We start from the raw sequence: 20,901 nt of genomic DNA on the forward strand, positions 1-20,901 counted from the left end.
GGCTTGATTTATAAACAAGGTTACGTTATAATGCGACCTCAACAGCAAGTTATGATGTCATTCAATGTTTTTCGGTCGTGTTAAATTATTTAAATACAACTCTTTCTTTGTATACGTGTTAATGCTCTTTGAAGAGCCCTACTCAGTATTCTGAAGAAGAAGAAGAAGAAGAAGAAGAAGAAGATACATTAACATTTAATAATTAGGTTAAAAATATAAAACTAGACAAGGAGTTTACTAACGGCTTGCTCCAAATTTATTTCAAAATTAAATTTGACGACGGTTTATTATGATGAAACTATGGTGTATAGGTTAAAAATATTCTATATTTTGTAAAAATACAGAACTTTTCAATTATTTTACATCAAACTGATCATGTTGATTGCTTCTAGCTATCTATATATCATTATTGCCGATCATTCCTTTAAAGGGAATACTTGTTTCGAATCTAAGACACTCGACTACGATGTCTGCTTGACAATGTAAGATGTTTGTGCGATTACCGGGCGAGATGTGGCGATTCAGGTACGAACGCTTTGATATCTTCCAACGAGCAAGTAGGATGGAAGACGATTTTTATACAATACACTCACAAATGAGTACGGAATCGTACGATTGATACACGATATTGCTACGAATAAATAAGTTTTTTACGATTATATATATGTTTTTTTAATTAATAAAGTGATTATTAAACAAAAACAAATAAATGATTGCATTTTTGCTTGGAAGTATTTATAATTTCACATAACATAATATCTAGATGAATAACGCAATTAGAGTAATTATAATACATATTATAAAAGATATATGAAAACACATACACGTTGATGTTTTGTGAGTTACATGTAAGATTGTCAAAAGAAAATTACTCGCTTGCAAAAGCAGGATGAAGATTTTGTTCTCCAATGATGCATGGTAGTTGCATTCACACAATGTAGCTTGTATGAATTAAGACAAAAAAGTGCGTTAATTTCTTTATCCTTTTTTAATATTTCAAGTATAGTAAGGCAAACGTAATTTGAATTAATGCAAAAATAAGTAATGTTTCTAAAACCACATGAAATTATGATAATATTAACATTCAGTGTATATTGCCCCTAATATTTTCCTTGGAAAGCTGCAACATTCAATTTTCTATGAATACACTTTGCTAACTTTTGCGCCTTAAGCTCAAATATAAACGTTTTCACGTGTTTTGAGTATATTTATTTTTTTAAGATTAAATGAAACTTTCGATTTTACATAACCAGTTTGATATGTACTTTTGAAAAACAGTCATTAATATATATATCTACATGTATCCTTAATAAAAAAGATTTTCTCCACAAAGCATCTGGCACTATGTTTTTTTCGCGGAAGCTAAATAAATAACATGTTAATATCCATGGCTGTTCCATGTATGTTTCATATTCCTGACAAAATGCGTAAATAATGGCGATACACAATATTTCATACAAATAGACATTAGTATGAAAATATAGATATAAGCATTGAATGCTTATTTTTGGATGTCGTCGGTCCTATGACCGCGTTAGCGCGGTAAGATAATTTGTCTGCACCACTCGATGTGTCATAGGACCGACGACATCCAAAAATAAGCATTCGATGCTTAAAAGCATATACAAAACAAATAACAATATTAATAGACAGTGCAGTCCAATTCTTCTAAACGGGTATTATTATAAAAAGTTACTTTCAATACATATCACAGGCATACTGTTGATCAGTCAAGAAATAAAACACGCACAAACAACACCAATTAAATAGTAAGAAAAGGCGCGGTACATTTACCTCAGTATAGAAAAAAAACAATGTCAATCATTACTTTTTAAATTATATTTTGCTTTGAAATCTTTATCAAAAGCAAAAAAGGATCACAATCATCATTATACAGCACTTTCCCATGTGGAACTTTTTTGGCTTTTGAAGGAAAAACAAACAATGTTTACGTATAGTCAGCGTATGTATGGATAACAAAACTTTTACTTATCCACAGTTATCACCCTCATACTATGATACATGTAATACATTTGGCTGTGTATTCTTTCAAGCATTTTGTTTTGATGGAAAGCCGTTTCCGCTAAATCAAAAACATCGCTAAATGCTTATAATTTATGTAATAGAACAGGCACGTTGAGAAAAACGCCAATTCAAATCCACGCTAGTTTGTTGAAAAATCATTTTCCACCAAATATTGGACACGCTGGATATAATACGTTTACAGTATTTTTCAAATTGTTTCAATCTGCTTTTGTGCATTCCTATGTCACATGTTATGCATAAAACAGTTTTCTTGAATAATTTAGATCAAACATGTAATACAGGGTATTTCACAATATATGTCACACATCTTAACGAGTGTCAGGCATAGTGTCAAAGAAACTTTAATATCTTAAAGAAGCTTAATTACTTGAAAGTATGATATTGCAAAATATCGGGAAAATAATTATACGATGAAGTCACTGAGACGTTAAAATCCATGTCATAATTTCAGGTCTTTTCAAAATGGACTATAATTAACAACAAAAAGCTGAAATTGTAAAACTCTATTACATACATAAGTATCCTAAAATTATACAGAATTTGTTGAAGAAAGAGTATCCAGAAAACAAAGTACTGTTTATATTTCAGGTATTAAGGATTGTTAAGAAGTTTGAACGAAAAGGTAGTGTAAAGGATGAAAGACACTTAAATCCTGGGCCTCCCAACAAAGTCGATGAGCGATAAAAACATTGAAAAAGTGAGGTCTATCATTGAGAAAACACCTAGAAAGTCTGCCAGGTCAGTGTTAAGGGAGATGGAGTGTGACAATGTCCGGGTCTAAAGTGTATTCAGAATTCTGCGATTCGAATTGTGTCTCGCTGCATACAAGATTACAGTTAAGCAGTTATATCCAACTGACATTAAAAGTCGATTTGATTTTGCAATGTGAATTGAAAGGCAGAGCCATGAATGGATGGACAGCATATGGTTTTCAGATGAGGCACACTTTTAGTTAAATGCATCTGAAAATAAACAAACCATGCGGTTTGGGGTTCTGACATTTGTTCAGTTAAAACATTTGCATGCGGAAAAAATAACTTTTTTTGGTCTTTTTTTTTGGTCTACAGGAATCGTTCGTCCTTATTTTTTTTATGATTCTGATGGAGAATGTGTGAGTGGAAACGAAACATAAATTTGCTGAACAGAAATTTTTTACCAGCCCTTCAACCTAATACAACCAACTTTTCGAGTGTTTGGTAACAACACGATTGAGTTACTTCACACACAGCTACAAGAGTGCTTGAGGAGTTAGACTACACATTTTCAGGATTATATCTTTCACACAGAACTTAAAAAACTATGGCCACCACATTCGCCCGATTTAAATCCTTTTGAATTTTTCCTCTGGTGATATTTGAAAAACTGTTTATACTGACAATCTTGATGAGATAAAGGAACTGAAGAACAATATTAAGCGAGGAATCCGCCAGATATCCAGTGAAACGTGCAGAGCAGTGATAAGGAATGACCGCACACGTGTCTCTAAAGTTTTTTTTTTTTTAGAAAAGGATAAAAATCTGGAGCATATCATTTGAGGTAATCGTTGCCGTGGAAGCGGAAGTGGAGTGTATTTAATATCACTGATTTAAAATAACAATTTTGGATATCTCTTGCCGAAAATGATGTATAAATTGTGTAATTTATGTAATTGTGTTGTTATCATTCTTTTTGCCTTTAGATTAATGACATATATTGTTAAACACCCTGTACTACTTCCAATATTGAGTCCAATTGCAAGTGACATGAATTCACCTGTAAGAAAAGTTTAAAGGACATTCGTGTTCATGTAGTTATTCTGGCGTGAGATAGAGTCGTACTGGTTTTCAGATTCCCCTGACACCGTATTTCCAAGTTCTGTGTAGGTTTCAGCATTAGTTGCTGTCCCACTTCGATGGTCTTTTATACCTTTAGAGTTAGATTTCCCGTTCCAAGATTTCTTTCTATTGTGAAAAAATATAATTTCTTTGAAATATGCCCATGTAAACTCAATGCTGGCTTGCCAAAACATAGCTTGCTTACATTTATAACTTTGTTATCAAATAACTATTTAAAATTATTATGACAACATTTTTGAAACATATACACCATATTTTGTAGTGGTGTAAAAATAATAGCCAAAGATTTATTTCATGTTGGGCTCAATACATGGTAAAATCATCCATGAAATAATTTCTTTTATATAACACTGCATATAATAAATTCTTTATTTTATGCGCGTACTTAATTCCGCGATTCCGCTATCTTGTATCAAATCGCGAGAATATAAAATCACGAACACATTTTTTTGTTATCATTTGCTATATTTCAAAACTTAAAAAAAAAAAATTAAAAACGAGATTTTAAAATCTGCGAATGTTGCTTCTGTCGATTTTATGCGAATATAAATTTCTCGTGTTAAATTAAGAATTTGCAGTATGACGTCAATATGGCTGTTACTTTTAAATTCCTGTAAGGTTATTTTAGATAAGAAACTCTCAAAATTTGTTATCATAATCGTAAATGTTCTTTATCTAATAACACGTTTTGTTATCCATTTGTTAAAACTTAAAACTAAATAAAAACCACACATAGTTCGATACAAATCAATCAGATCATAAAAGATTTTCATTATCATATCATGTCTGTGAATGATGTTACAAATATAAAACTGAACTTTTGTTAAACATACCTTGTTTTGATGTATCTATAAAAATATATATTCAAAATTGTTGAAACTGTCGAAATCATCACGAATAGAGCCAACGAAATTTGTAAGGACAAAAGTGACTCGGCTGAAAAAGAGTAAAATAAGAAAAAATCGTTTGCTAAAATACGACCTTAGTATGGATGCGGAGAAAGAGTAATTACAAAAGGGGTGCTATACGGATCAACTCAGCCCTGCATATCGACATCAACCCTAAAAAGACCCTTATCTGCACAAGAAGATGATAGATAAGATATTCTATGTAATTAAGCAAATTTTCTGTATTTATAACTTAGTTTGTGATAATGCGTTACAGAGTGAGAATATACTGTCTATTAAAATAAGAAAAGAAACGTTTAAGGTATTTTCCAAATTCTACGGGTTCTACATGTACTTATTGCATTTGACAATAGTTTAAACGAAACTTCTTTGATTCGTAAAGTTGACAATAATCAGCAGGTTTGGATTTTTAGATATCATATATTCAAAAAAAAAAATCTACCAATTAAAGAATCACATTTATTTTCCTCCGACAAAGTAGCAGCAGTTGACCCAGTAGCATCCGATATATTCTCATTTATTGCAGATGTAGTTATAAGTTCCACTGATGACAACTCAGAAGTTGTACTTATTAATCGTGTAGTAGACGAAGCGGTTGTAGTAGATGTTTCCATTGATGTTGTTTCTGCTGAATGGTTACTTCCACATACTACACTAAGATTTCCACCTAAACCCCCTGAGATTATGAACAAAATGTAATAATAAATCGAAGCCTGTAGAACAAGTACATGCATTTGAAAACTGCTTTCTTTTGAAACATTCATTCATTTTTTGGCAATAGATTGAAAATCATACTTTGGAACATAGATATTATGATAACAATCATCGTAAAACTAATTTGCATTTCATAAAGGTTCATTTTCACTGTAAAAAGCAGCATAATACATGTATCCATGTTGTATAAATGATACATGTGAAAAAAGCGGTAGTATTTATCATTTTCATACATGTAAATATGATTCGTTTTTTGTTTTTTATACTTTTAGTAACATTAAAGAGGGAGTTTATAAATCGGTCAAATTATTCAAAAGACGAACATTACAAACCTTAACTCCAATCATAACTTAAAAAAGAACGACAAGTAAGTAATTGTACCGTTTTCGTTAAATCTCAAACAATGATAGAACGCTCCTGATGTAGAAAGTGATGAGTATTCAGCTAGTACGGATACCGATTGATTGATTTTGACATGTAAAACGGCAGATACTTCTGATGCCTGGCAATTAAACATATATCTGTAATTGTAAACGGTTACAACGGTTACTTGTGTTTCGCATATACGACCAATTCCTTTCATAGACGTTACGAGCAGATCACCAATAAAAGACGTGATCACCGTACAGTAGCATGGACGGTTGATTTTATAGAAGTCAATGTAAATATATGGTCCATTTTTGGTTGATCCATCACAACTGGTTACAGCAAGGTATCCAACTTGAAAAAAAAGAAATAAAAAATACACATTTTCACTTATTTGCGCATCATGTTGTTATTCAGATAAACTTGAGATAAATGCTTACTATTATACGTATTATGTAATATACAGTTTACAAAACGTACCATTAGGTGGGCATTGACCTGAAAATAGATCAAACTCATTATGAACCGTGCTTTCTGAAGAAAGATATATGTATTACTTATCTAGCATTTCATAAATAAATCTGGCATTTAAGATACAGGCATTTTCATACCACAAGAAATTTATTTGACGACATTACCTTACCGATTTACGATTTCAGTTTCTCAATACAACTACTTAATAAAATCTAATATTATTTTCATGCATTATAACAAATTCTATCATTACTTCTTTTGATATCAGGTGTCGAAGTATGAAAATGTGAATTGACCTGTACTTTCTAAAAATAAGCTTTAAAAACTCGGATTGACCTGTACTTTCTAAATATAGATAAGGGAAATTTTGCTCTAATGTTAAAAATGAATTTGATTGGCTGGCGTGATTCACCCCAACCAATCAAAATTCTCTCCGCGAAAACAAACAACAAAGATGGAAGTTGCAGACGTTAAAGTAAACGGTCGTTTTGCGACAATTAATGACGCGGAAATGAAAGTTATAATGGAAAATGTTGATGCAAGGAACACTTCAATAGGGTAACTGCAACAGCCGTTAAGCTATTTCGGGAATATCTCGAGTCGAAAGCGGAGACTTCGTAAATTTCGAGTGCGAGAAGTTAGACGACTTGCTAGCTAAATTTTACATGAAAGCTAGAACGAAGGATGGAGATATGTATAAAAAGACTTCAAAAATAATATACATTTGTATAATATATCTGTTTAACTACTATTCGAAAATGTTTTAATATTTCATTATATTTATATCAAATGCATACGCGTGACATAATTCAATCAAACTGCAGTTGTAGTATTACTAAAAATCATTTTTTATAATTATGAGTAATATGTTGTAACAATTAAAGTCACGCGTTTGTATTTTTGAAATGAATTGTCCGAAAGAACAAAATCGGTATTCCAAAGTGTTACCTGTGCAGCGACAAAAAAATGAATCTGTGCTTCTTTGTAAACAAAGGGGGTCTTTATTCCAACGTTTACTTTCATTAGTCAAATGATAATACCAACACTACGTGGCCAAATAGAGCTCTCACTACGTGTTGATAATTACCCCCCCCCCCCAAAAAAAAAAAAAAATTTAAATAAAACAAAAATTCTGCAGCATTTTTACCTTGGATATAAGAAGAGAAGTAATTTATTCACATTTAATTAATTATTTTGTAAAAAGAAAGATATAAATATAATAATAAAACGCTTTCTTTGAAGATTTAAACTGGTTATGATTTATGTTTTTCAGGAAGGGTCTGGGGCACATTTTCTGGTAGTTTAATAATGTAAATTTTAAGAAATTTGAATTAATTTTCCACAGGGCTCACGATCTTTTTGATCCCTTCTCTCTAGATATGCGCATGCGCTGTAGTGTTGCTACCTTTATATCCCACATGAATAATCAATGAAATTTTTTGTTTTGTTTTAAAACTCAGATTTAAATTGTGCATGTCGTACTTTCTTAGAAACAAGCAATAGATTAAATTATAAACTCATATATTTAACATTTTCAAATTTTTAATTATAAGTTCAAAAACAGTTTTAATCTTTCTAAGTTATAGTTTTTAAAATAAATGTTGGGGTCAAGTCGGGCATAAAGTGGTAGCAACGTTATTGTTGACAAACGACACGCACGATTCTAATACACGACCGATCACGCACGATACACCAACGATTCTTCACGATACACGGACGATCACTAACTTACTGAATTTTCACGATACACGAACAAAAACGATAAAACAAGCAAAATCAAAATTAATTTTTAAGATTAGAATTAAGGAAACGTATTGCATTAACTTGTATTGCTTCATGTTTGTATTTTATTGAAAAGCAGCATGTACAGTAGCCATGCACTCGTCTGTTTATATTTAACGAGTAAACAATTTTACACACCCATACACAAAAATATAGGATTCATACACAATTTTCTTGTCTCCATAACAAATAATAACTTAAGTGTAAAAGAAATGAAGATAATGCATAAACTACACGAAATTATTTACATACGAGTTGACTGTTTATGTAATCCAATTCCCTCACGTGCGATTTAATTATGAAGGATACAGGTAAATTTGTTACCTTGTTCCATAGATTTTCGATTTTACACAGTCATCCAATATTTTCATAATTTACAGTACATAATTGATTTATTTCTATTTATTCTAAATTTTAAAGCGTCTAAACAAATTTTATTTCAAACAATTGTTTATACAATGTACCAGATAGGAATGCGTATCGCGATTCTCATTTGAAAGAAAAACGTTGGGAATTATCGTTTAGTTTAAAACGTAGAATGGGTAAGCTTGACCGATTGCATTTAACGTTTCGCTCTTGCTAATATGATTAAAATTATGTGTCAAGATACAATGGATGTTTGATATAGGCTGATTATAAAATTATGCAAAACTAACTCGACCAAACAAATGATAGAATGATCTGTGGAAATACTTGCTGAATGTATTTAACGAGTAAAGAGAGAATGAATGTTAACAACTGGCAATGGTCTTCTATAAAAAAAAGTTTAAAATTCACATTGTTTTACAAAAAACTACCTGTCGTTGTTTTAAGAATAAATCCTACCATTCCGTAAAAAAAGTTACAAAACGAAAAAAACCGCACGACCACGCACGGTAACAAGAGGCCCATGGGGCCACATCGCTCACCTGAGCAACAATGGCTTGATAAGGGTGTTCAAAGGATATTGTGCCATATGGCCCCTCGGTGGAAAAACAAGAAAAGGATACCATAAAAAAGGTGTATCAAAATTTTACACTTATTTTCCTTCACTTAATCTTTGACATTGTACCATTTTAGCAATACCATTTTTACCAAAAATACTAAATTTTTGCTGGGGGTACACTGTTAACTTCCAGTTTCCTTTATTTTAGTTATGCCCCCTTACTTTATAAAACGATCAGATTATATATGAGAATATGCATGTAGGTACATATTCATCTTCAACTACATTGTACTAGCTAGTTATTGTATTTTATTGAACAAAATCCTATTGCTCTGTTTTACTAAGGCCCACGTACCCTTTATTTTCATTTTTATTCAAAATCAACATTAACAAATGGCTACAAATCAAGATGATTTTCCGCTGTAATGTTTTCCTAAAAATAGCGATAATACATTTATCCCCGTAGCAGTAATGTTTTAAACTGTTTTAAAGAGGTCGTTTTAATTTAATTGTGTCTGAAAAACCAACAAAGTTGGTGTAGTTTCATCATACAAGGTGGGGGCCCCAAAAAGTTGTTACAGGATATCATCCTTTAGTTTTTTCTGTATAAGTATTTAACGTTTAGTGAGACATTTCTAGTGATAAATCAAAATGTCAGCGTCAATCGTAGAATTATAAGCAAGATACAGAACTCACAATTCTGCTTGGTTTGAGTCAATGTTTTGTTCACAAGAGTTAAATTCAACTTAAGATTTTTAAACTTTTTATTTCCTATTCAGAATGAACAAAAGCATGGCCTCAAGCAAAGCAAAGCTCTGTATCTTGCTTATAATTCGTAACTTGACACAGCTGAATATGGTTAGTAAAGAGAAAATTGTAAATAATTAAAACAGAGGAAACATGCACTGAAACAAAGAAAAAGCACAATTTATTTTTCATTATATATATATATATATATATATATATATATATATATATATATATATATATATATATATATATTTTTTTTTTTTTTTTTTTCTATCAGCAAAAACAACCATCGTTTACGGTGCGTCTTTTTACCCCAATGAACCCCAATGAACCCCAATGATACCCCAATGAACCCCAATGATACCCCAATGAACCCCAATGATACCCCAATGAACCCCAATGATACCCCAATGAACCCCAATGTTACCCCAATGATACCCAAATACACCTAATGATACCCCTATGATACCAAATGATATCCCAATAACCCCCAATGATACCCTTATGAACTTTGAAATAGTAATACCCCAATGAAACTAAATGTGTGCATAGTTAAAAGATCTTCCGCGCAAGCGTGTGAATAAACACCGTGCATGTATATAATTAATATCAAGGGGTTATTTTTCCTTTTTGTTTTTGTTCATTTTTGACCTAAAGTTTTTCTTAATTCTTTTTTAAAAACTATTCTTTAAAATTAAAATAAAAAATCCAAACCATGGCTGAATATTTAGTGGAGCTGGCAGGGTTTTAAAAAATCCACACTGAAATGGATGAAATATAAAATTTGTTCCAAGGTCAAATTTCTCTATAATTTTTTATTACTGTCCCAAATAAGAATATAAAGCAATTGGGGAGCAAAATTAAAAAGCAATTGGGGAGAGAGGGGTTATCCCATTCAACTTTCCCGTTTTCTGCATTCATCATTTATTCGTAAAGACGTAGAACACAATCCGTTCACTGTTTACAATTAAAGTATAAGTATTAACTACCAATCTGCCGTGCATCTTCCCAATTCAAGGGTTTCTGATCCGCAACGCTTCTCAAAAATCGGTTTATATATAGCGGAGCGGATCAGAAAATCTTGAACTGGGAAGATGTCTGTCATGGTATAAAAATGAAATTATAAAACGCTAGCGTATGCGTGTTTATTTGCATCAGATTTGCTTGATCAAAAGTATCAGTCCAATTGTTAACTCGCCTTAAACATCCGCGTTCATGAAAATTTAAACACACCCCACCGACAATCTTCAATTGTTATTACGCACCCCTTTCCACTAAGCATTGGCTATTACGACGTACAGTTCGGTATGCGACGTTCAACTCCGATCTCCGACTGTATATGTCGTCAAGTTATTTTAAGGTCAAGATCTAGTAAATGAAAGGTGCCTACAGGTTTATGAAATTCAAGATATAAATTCTTTTAATGATGCTTCATAACAATATCTTTGTTTCATAGGGTGTACCGGGGCTTAAATATTTGGTAAGCGCAATAAAAAATCTTGTTTTAAACAACCATTTTCTATGAAGTATGAAGGATAAAAGCAACATATTTCGGAGTTTTGTCCATTTTTTACAATTGAAATGTATCTAGAATGCCTACAGTCTCTCCAAAAACGGCATTAAACAAGCTCTTGACCTCCTCTTTAAAATGATGTCAAATTGAATATAGGTACCGGGATTACTTTTCCCGTGATTCAAGTTCAGTTTATTCACTCAGACCAAATAATTTGGTACAAGAGGAACATATATATAATACATACAAATACAAATCGTCAGAGGTACAGACAAACAGGTACATTTTCATACAGGGAAAAAATATAAATAAAAAAGAACAGACTATAGAATCACTACTTATATTAGATTTTAGTATAAAGGATCATAATAGGAAAACAACTAAGAGGAGCAGACAGCATCAAAAATTTTTGAAATTTTTGAAATAAATACACATAATTTTCTTAGCGATTTACAATTGCAATTAGTCATGAGTTCAGAAAACTTAAAAAAATTTGGTCTTTTCAAATATTTTGTGTTTATGTATTTTTTCCTTATTTCTTCCACCCGACCGTTACCAATAAAGTTATATGGAATTATAGATCTATATATTCTCACTATACATTCAAACAGAAAGAGATCATATATAATGGAAAATAATTATGTAATTAGGGATAGTCTTTAGTTTGGGGGGATAAGAATATTTTTATTACATAAAATAATGAAATAAAACTAAGTCGTTTCTATGAAGTATGAAAAATATACTTGTAACATCGTGTACAGTATATAATTATAGCAATGCATGTTTTAAATTATACATCTCACAAGACCGACGATAACACAATTAATTTGGTATATACAAGTAAACTTCATCAAACCGAAAATATTTCTCAGTGTCCAGTTTAAATTTTTTGAGAAAATCTTAATTATTAAAGACAACACAGAGTAGAACCTTTGCGCCTTCATCAACGCCTACAAATAGATATGGAACACCGGGACTGTCTTATATGGGGATTAAACATTATTATACGCAGTGTTCTCCTCATTATATTTGGTAGTATATTCATTATGTGAGGGTTGGTTTTTTTTTTACATTATATTATGTGCATTTTCCATTATATACAGTACTTCTTTCATTATATCATGTAGTTATTTCACTATATTATGTACATTTATCATTATATGAGGTGCTTCCAACATTATATGGGGTGCTTCTAACATTATATGCGGTCGTTCTAACATTATATGCGGTGAACACAACATTATATTATGTACTTCTCAATTACATACAGTATATTCATTATTTTATGTAATAATTCTGTTATTATGATGATGATTAGGATGAGCGTTTAATATTATTTCCGGTCCTGTCTGCATTTCGTGCGGTAGATTTTTCATTTCGTTGTGATGTAGTCACAGTATTATATATGCTGTGCTTTCATCTTTATGATGATGATCTTTCGGAAGAATTTTTTCGGAAGTCGTTCTATGAAAAAAATGGATGATATTTTACGGGACCTTAAAATGGCTCAATTTATAGATGGATGTACCCATTGCCGGGCAATGCTATTTGTCTAGGCCTGGTTAAACATTCTTAAAATACTTGATGAGGCACATTGTCTATTTAAGATTTTTTTACCTGATAAGTTTAAAAAAATAATTTCAATACTACACAAATCACAATTCAAAATTTAAAGTTAAGTTTTCCATATTTCTAGGACCTTGCCAAAATTTTAAAATATTCTCTTAGAAATACCCATTTAGCGTTAAAGGAATTCTTTCTTCTTGGTTTTGGAAAAGAGGTTGGGGTGGAAATGAATATTCGATCTGTTCCTGAATACTTAATACAATATTCATTGTTGTGCCTTCCCGTGTACATGTTCGCTTGCCAAAGGTACACGATTCGTTAGTTAGCGCAGAGACATTTTAAGTTTTTATGTTTAAACTTTTTTATGCCCCCGTCCTAATCGAAGATTCGGAAGTTTATAGTTTTTGCCCTGTTCGTCCATCTGTTTGTCCGCAAAAATTTAAACCTTTAACATGTTATAAAATGTGTTAAACAGCTAGTCTTGTCAAGAAATGCATTTCAATTTTGGTGTTTTAAGAAGTAAGGAAATGATGACGTCAGGCTAACGTCGTAATGAAAATATAAGGTTTTGAGAAATCTATTAAATCTTTAAAGTTTTTTTGCAAAAAATTGGCCGAGAACACATACTAATGTTTTTTTATGAATTGATTCATAATTATCTCCTCTGTTTTTGTGCTGAGTATGATTAATTTCGTCTGATTCGTTTAAAAGTTTGGAGCATAGTTTTGTAATGCGTTTCTCGGTTAAAATGTGCATTTTACTATATATTTCATTGAAATGGCGTTGCTTAATTTTATTAATGACACTGTATTTGAAACACGATAACATTATTACCGCGCAGACGAATCTTAAATAAATTTTAGAAATAAAACTATAAAACCTATGGATCACGTGGACAAATTTTCAAGGTAGGTTTTCTCACAAGCAGGTAAACCCGCGAGCTACCTTAAGGCCACGCAATTGCTTAAACAAAAACTATACGATGACAAGGATAAAGAGCTTCAGTTCGTCATATTTTTTTTACTGATGGTTTTACTAAAATTAAAACAAAGGGACTAAATATCAAGCTCTTTTTACATGATAACTTTTATCAACAGTTCTGAAATACAAAATGACTGAAGGAGAAATTAACAGTAATTTGACTTTCGTGTAAAAATAACCCGAAATTTTTTCCACAAAAACTCAAGAATGAGAGAAAATATAAATGATGACATTTTGAAATGAAAACAAAAGATGAGAAATAAAGAGCAAGTCTTATTTCTGTTCGTCTGTAAGGTGTTTAAAACACAGGAGCAATGAGAAGCGTTAAAATGACGTTGTGAAAAATTTGCAGAACTTGCGCCGGGTCACTGGTAGATAAGGCACGTTGAACAGCTAACTAGGGATGATCTAATCATGCCGTAGACAGAAAACTTTTTACTTCAATAAACTATATCCTTATTTAGATATTTGTGAAATTGCAAGGGTTATTCTTTGTTCCTAAACGAATAAGAGAAAATGTCTCAATAAATACTGAAAAACCCTCGTATATAAAGCACTAAAAATGGCTAGCGACACGAAAAATTGAAATTGTGAAAATTCGCGTTGTTAGCCATTTTCAGTGCTCTGTATATTCAATTTACTGGTTTAGTATCTATACATAGACCCGATACGTTAAAGGTGCCTTGTGTTATTAATATTGGGGATATGTTTTGTATATTTTAATACATGTATACAATGTACTTTGATAATGTTTGGTGTTTTTTTTTTTACGAAACTAGAGGTATTGCGAGCAAGCTCACAAATGAAAATATCGAAACTGAAGTCTTTCTCTAATGGAAAAGAATCGATATGTCTCTTTTTCTTAAAGTTATGTTGAACTAGCACAAACTCAAATCAGGACATGATTACAGGTCACAAACAATTTAATCTTTGAGTCAAATTTTAGCTTAAAAAATTCTAATCATTACCCATTACAAGATATGGCCCAATCGGTGAAAAAACGGCACATAGTTGAAATTTCATTTGTGTAACATGTTGTTACAAAAAATTCACTAAGTGTATTAATTATGAACATACTTAGTATCATTTGAGTATTTACGAGTTCATTGGGGTATCATTGGGGTTCATTGGGGTATCATTGGGGTTCATTGGGGTATCATTGGGTATCATTGGGGTTCATTGGGGTTCATTGGGGTAAAAAGACGCACCCCATCGTTTAGACTGAAAATGCCGAGCATCTTAACAAAACAAGTTGCATTATACCGGTAATCAACCATAATGTAGAGATTGTACCGAATTACCAATAGAATGTATAGTATTTATAATATAATACGTTGTTAGTGCATCAAAATTTGCTAATTTGGCACAGGTAAACAATTAACTGTCTGATTTACCGAAGCTGTACAAACTTGTTATATTACAAGGTCATTGATGTACAATATGACCAACAGTTCTGTAAAGCAGCTATTTCAAGACTATGTTTATTTTACTTCAAAAACTTTTACCAAGAACAGTCAATGACTTTTTATCTGGCAGATTTAAGATTAGTAAAAAATATGTTAAATTTTCTAATTGATGCACATACATGTATATGCAGATAGATGAAGTTTGTGATGTCAGACGTAAAACTGAAATTATATAGTAAACTTACTATGTTTTCAGTCTGTGTTAATTATTTCTTCCTGAGCATGAAAAGTATTCAAAATACGTTCAATATCACACCACATCTTCTATCCTCAATTTTACACAAATAAATGTTAAAAAAAATATAAATGATGTAGAATTTAATTTTCATCATACTAATAAAGACTTCTAACAATAGTCTTAATTCAAAATAAGGCTTTACCTAAAACATCATTAGCATTTGTAAGACTATTAGCAGATATACTCAAGGCATCATAAAGACCTTAATTAGACTGGTATATGAAACCTAACACAAAATTTATGTTTCAACTTTGTGTCATATACATCCGTTAAACATTCAAATATTTACTGTTACATCAGTGAAACTTTGAAATATCATTTGCACTCATCATCATCTTTATTAAAATCAGATCTCAAATTTACCAATGCAACACAAACGATCAAGTAGTCACTGAGCTTCTTTGCGGAGGTAACTGGAACTACCTGACTTAGTAAGCGGAACACAACACCTTTAAACGTCCAAAGGACATTTCCACGGGAATCCGTACGATGGCAATTCGTCGCGTTTTTTTTACATCCTCTTCTGAAAGGTGGTCTTTACCTTTGGTATACGTAAAAGCTGGAATGTTAAGTTTCACTTTCAGAAGAAAGAGCAAGTCACAAATGGTAAAGCCACGATCGGCCATGATTTCATCTCCTTGAAGACGGTAGTTTAAAATGCCAGATTCTTCTACAATTGCTTTATCACTAGAAAGTCTCCCAAAACCCTTAGAAATGAACATTATTTGTCCGTGTTGTGCGGACCAACCGCATAATTTCCTGTATTGTGGGACTTGTAATGACTGTAGGTTTCACCTCTTGTTTTTTGCTCGTTAATTGAAAGTCTCGGAACAATCAATGATGATTGTAGTCTTTGGATAGTTTTCACGAAAAGACTGGCCTAGTTGCTCGAATTGTTTCACGGGGAAGCAAAACTAATAGGTTCTTCAGTTTCAAATCTTTGATTAAAAATGGTGCATACATGAGACCCCGGTATTCCATATCTGTTGGCAATATCCCCAAACAGTAGACTTAGCCGTAACTTTTTAGGAACCAACAAAAATTGACCTGAAACAGGCATGGTAAATTTAAGTGGGTCATCCATATTTTGCATAACACTCAGAACAGTTTTAAATTTTTTCAAAGGCAGTCCTGTGTACAGCAAGGATAAGAAGTCGGACGATATGTCAGCAGAGGTTAAGGAGGCTTGGGGGTCCAAATTTAATATAATATAAAACCATCAGATTTATTTGAAAATTTTATATGCAATTTCTGAAGCTATCAACTACTACTTGATAAAGAAAAATGTCATATATTTTGATATAAAATTTTATCATTTTCCATTATCTTTATATGGAGCTCTTCTTCTAAAGGAGATCAATAGTGTCTAAAATGGCAGCCACCCCTCAGCCCCCTTAAGCGATAATGTAAAGAGATGCAGTTTACTCCCTTGTCTTCCGTCTCACTGGGTCTCATTGGTGTTCCTGTATCTCTAGATCCTGAAATACAGGGCCTTGCATATTCCTTCTCGTGTAGTGTGGGATCTATCCACTGCGTGCTGATCTGCTTTCATTCATTTCTGTTTGAGTGGAAAATGATGTTGTTTTTGGTTCAATGGTAGACCGATCAGTGTTGACGGACTCAGATCTTCAGAAACCAATACAACACACACAAAACTTGACAGTTCTGTCAAGCTAAGAATATACTTCAAAATATACCAGGACATCCCTGATTATACAAACCTTATTTTCACACATTTTATATGCAACCTTATTTAAATAGCATATTAATAGTCTCATGCATATTCACTGTAACAGTTATGTTAATGTTTTCATTCATAAATATTCGGGTTGGCAGACCGTATTGTCAACCCGAGTTTTTCCAAAGGGGCTTGGTTGTTGGATAGTGAAGTTCTTAATTATTTGTTCCCGAAGAAACAATTGATTAAGATTGGTAATCTTATGAGTATTTCTGTGAATTGCAATAAATAAATTCACTGAACCCCCCCCCCCCCCCCCCGTTTCAGTCATGTTAAAAAAGTGTATTCAATGTACATTAAAAAAAGTAAAGGGACGACACTCGCCATCTTGGATTTATAGGGGGTCCTCGTTTCAAGCTATGTTTTAAACAAGTTCTTCCATTTCTCCAACGATTTCTGACAAGATATAGTTTGGAAAATATTCAAATGACTTATTCCTATCGTCTGACTACATCTGTATGCTGCATAATAAACACATCGTTCCGAAATGTACTAGATACTTGCCAAACTTATCGAAAGCAACGGAAGTATAGTTTAAAGTGACGTAAATTCTCCATATAATCACTGAGATGTTCCGAAAATGTATGATAAATCTAGAGAGAGCAAAACTTCCGCGAAAAGATATTCCTCTTGGTTTATCCAATGCTTTCGGATCTCCTCAGTGATTACATGGAGAGTTTGCATCAACTTCCGTTGCTTTTTAACATGACTGAAACGGGGGGTTTTAGTGAATTTATTTAATGCAATACATAGAAATACATCTAAGATTACTAATATTAATCAATTTTTTCTTCGGGAACAAAAAATTCAGAACTTCACTATCCAACAACCAAGCCCCTGTGAGTTTTTCCGCATACTACCGTTCGAGAGCGATGCAAGCGCAGTTAACCTGGGTGTTGGATATCGTGCTGTTGGTCGCCCGTCAATAAAATGCGTGGAACACACGAACATTCCGATGTAATGCCCGCTGCCATTTCAGTCTCTCGCTCTCCTCTTTGAGTATTTTATGCAGGCTGAACGGGACGACACAGGGGCAATCTTTGTGCAGAATAACTCCGTGCTCTTTGTATATAGATTGCTTCCATAAATATTACACCTTTCTGTTGATAGTGCAATTAAAAACTGCACAGTACAGTTAAAAAACTGCACAAGATTCCCCACTTCCGCCTTTATACATCTTCAAGGTTTCACGGTTGTAATGGCGGGTGCTTCACGTGACTATTTATGTATGTGCACAGAAAATATGACGTAATTGCGGGAAAAAGTCGTCTATACACTAAATGAGTGATTTGATTCAAATCCCTATATAGGGAGACATGAAATTTAACATTTTGATAGACGGCTTTATTTTCTTCCTTTATACGCAGTCAGTTTTTATTCAGTATCAGCTGAATTAGAGAAGACAATTTTTTAAACATTAAATGCATTAACACTATATGACTATTTTGGCCCTGTCCTAGAGTCATAACCCATACTCCAGGGGACATGCAATTTATACTGTTAGTCGAGGACTTCCTGTTAAACATAATTATGAAGTCAGATTTTCTTAAGAGTATAGATGAACATTTTTAAACCTTTTTATGCTTTAACACTCTATGGCCATATTGTCCCCCCCCCCCCAACTAGGTCCTGACCCAGGGGCCATTTCACAATTAAGGTAAAGAGGTTAGTGGTATCATAATCATGCGTTGTTTTTTCCCCACATGTGTGGCAGTAAAAAAGAAGATTTTCTAAGATTTAAAACATTTTCACTACATGACTATATTGGCCACGCCCTAGGGCCTATACCCTTGTCCAAGGGGTCATGACTCTTACAATTACATATGTAAAGGAGTTAGTTGAGATCATAACCATGATCTCAACTAGTTTTTAACAATTATATTTGGGAGAAGGGGATTTTCTATGATATAGTACATTTTTTATGTATGGCTATATTAGCCACGCCCTAGGACATAAACCATTGTCCCAGGGGTAATGAATTTCACAATTTTGAAAGAGGACTTCATGGACATCATGACCATGAATTTAGTTTTTTAGTTTTTAACATATATATATGGGAGTAGAGAAGAAGATTTTCTAAGTTTTTATACGTTTATACCTTATGGTCATAGTGGTCCAACCCTAGACCCTGAACCCCTGAACCAGGGGCCATGAATTTCACAATTAAGGTAGAGGGCTTCATTGACATCATAGCCATGCAATCAGTTTTTCCTCACATGAGTGGGAATAAAGAAAATTTTTAAAATTTTGGTTTTCTTTTGCATATTTGTCCCCGCCTGTGGGGAGGGAGGTTAGGAATTGTGCTAATGGATGGGGTGGTTCTTTATTTTAGTCGGGAGTAAATACCACTCTCCCTGAGGGATGCATGTACCGAGAGTGTTTATTTATTCTTTATTCACAAATTCCTCTAAACGAAAATCCACACGTGATTTATAACTTAAAAAGTAAAGACATAGAACACATGGAGCACTTACCAACCTGACTAGCAAAACCCCTACAACCTCATGATAAAAACTTAAGTTTAATTCGGCTTTAATTCCTATTCCATTAATCTACATGGTCTCCGATGGCAATCTTCCCTTTTTCTTATCTTTGTCAGTCTGTCTCTTATTTCTTTCTTTGCCAAATATGTCAAACTTAACGGAATGCCTATCTTTCGTCGCCATTGTTGTTGTGAGAAACTGCGCGTGGTATCACGTGACCGATTTCAGGCGAGGTTAATTCAAGTGCTGTATTTATTGTGGACTCCAGAATAATTAGAAAAAAATATTTATTAGTTTCTATATCTTTTTAACCCGATTGATATAATTTGCGTAATTTATTGTGAAAGTATATCTTTATATAACATATTTAAATAGATAAATAAATCAAATATTTCTTAGCATGAAAAATACACTACATATACCTTTAATAGTACGTGACAATACTTTAAGTTTACACGATATAAATCAATTGCGACTCGCTTATAATGCCTTTAACAAACAAAATTAACTTAAGGAACAAAAATAGGGTTCAGCATGAAAATGTGCTACTTTTGTTTTACGAAAATATGTAGGCCAATAACTTACCTATTGACGATATAATGAAATAACTGACTGCAAACGCAAAGATAAACCCTTTCATCATGTATGAATTTTTCTTTCCAGGAAGAAAATTCTTTTTTAAAATCCTTGTTAAGTAATTCTTTACCTATTAATTAAGGAAACCTTACCGATCGTTTATTGCTGCGCATGACTTTATAGTCTTTCCCAGGTTACACTGTTTATCTTTTAGTCATCTAAACGAAAATTCATATACTTGTAAAAAAAAAATGCATGATCAATTAAAACCAATGAGAGAAAAAATACCCAATATTTCTTAATTTACATAACTCTTTTGACCCGGAGTAATTGACAGAAACAAAAACAGATTTCCTACGGAAATTTATAGTGCAAAATATCTATATTTTTTCTCCATTCAGAAGTACTCGGATCACCTCGCACAATTTTTAACGTATTCATCAGGGATACTCTCATGTCGTTTGCAATGCAAAATCCCTGTGGACCTTTATGCAATACATTGAAACATGACAAACAAGAGGGGGCGCTTCAAAGGAGAAA

General features: G+C 32.5%; 1 protein-coding gene across 1 annotated transcript; it reads right to left on the minus strand.

The window, feature by feature from the left end:
• Positions 1–3,701: 3,701 nt before the first annotated feature.
• Positions 3,702–20,425, minus strand: LOC128184788 (uncharacterized). Its single transcript, XM_052854376.1, has 6 exons — positions 20,371–20,425; positions 6,350–6,367; positions 5,885–6,223; positions 5,247–5,465; positions 4,715–4,817; positions 3,702–3,986 (listed from the first exon to the last, which is right to left on the minus strand). The coding sequence occupies exons 1-6, from the start codon at positions 20,423–20,425 to the stop codon at positions 3,812–3,814; spliced, it is 909 nt and encodes a 302-aa protein (XP_052710336.1). The 3' UTR covers positions 3,702–3,811.
• Positions 20,426–20,901: the final 476 nt, after the last annotated feature.

The sequence above is a fragment of the Crassostrea angulata genome, chromosome 5, assembly GCF_025612915.1.
Source record: "Crassostrea angulata isolate pt1a10 chromosome 5, ASM2561291v2, whole genome shotgun sequence".
NCBI lineage: Eukaryota > Metazoa > Mollusca > Bivalvia > Ostreida > Ostreidae > Magallana > Magallana angulata.

Coding starts and splice junctions, on each gene's coding strand:
- LOC128184788 (XM_052854376.1), bottom strand. CDS start 20,425: ATGAAAGGGTTTATCTTTGCGTTTGCAGTCAGTTATTTCATTATATCG. Junction 5,466..5,884: donor TTTGAGATTTAACGAAAACG/GTACAATTACTT, acceptor TCATAATCTCAG/GGGGTTTAGGTGGAAATCTT. Junction 3,987..4,714: donor TATAGATACATCAAAACAAG/GTATGTTTAACA, acceptor TTTTCACAATAG/AAAGAAATCTTGGAACGGGA.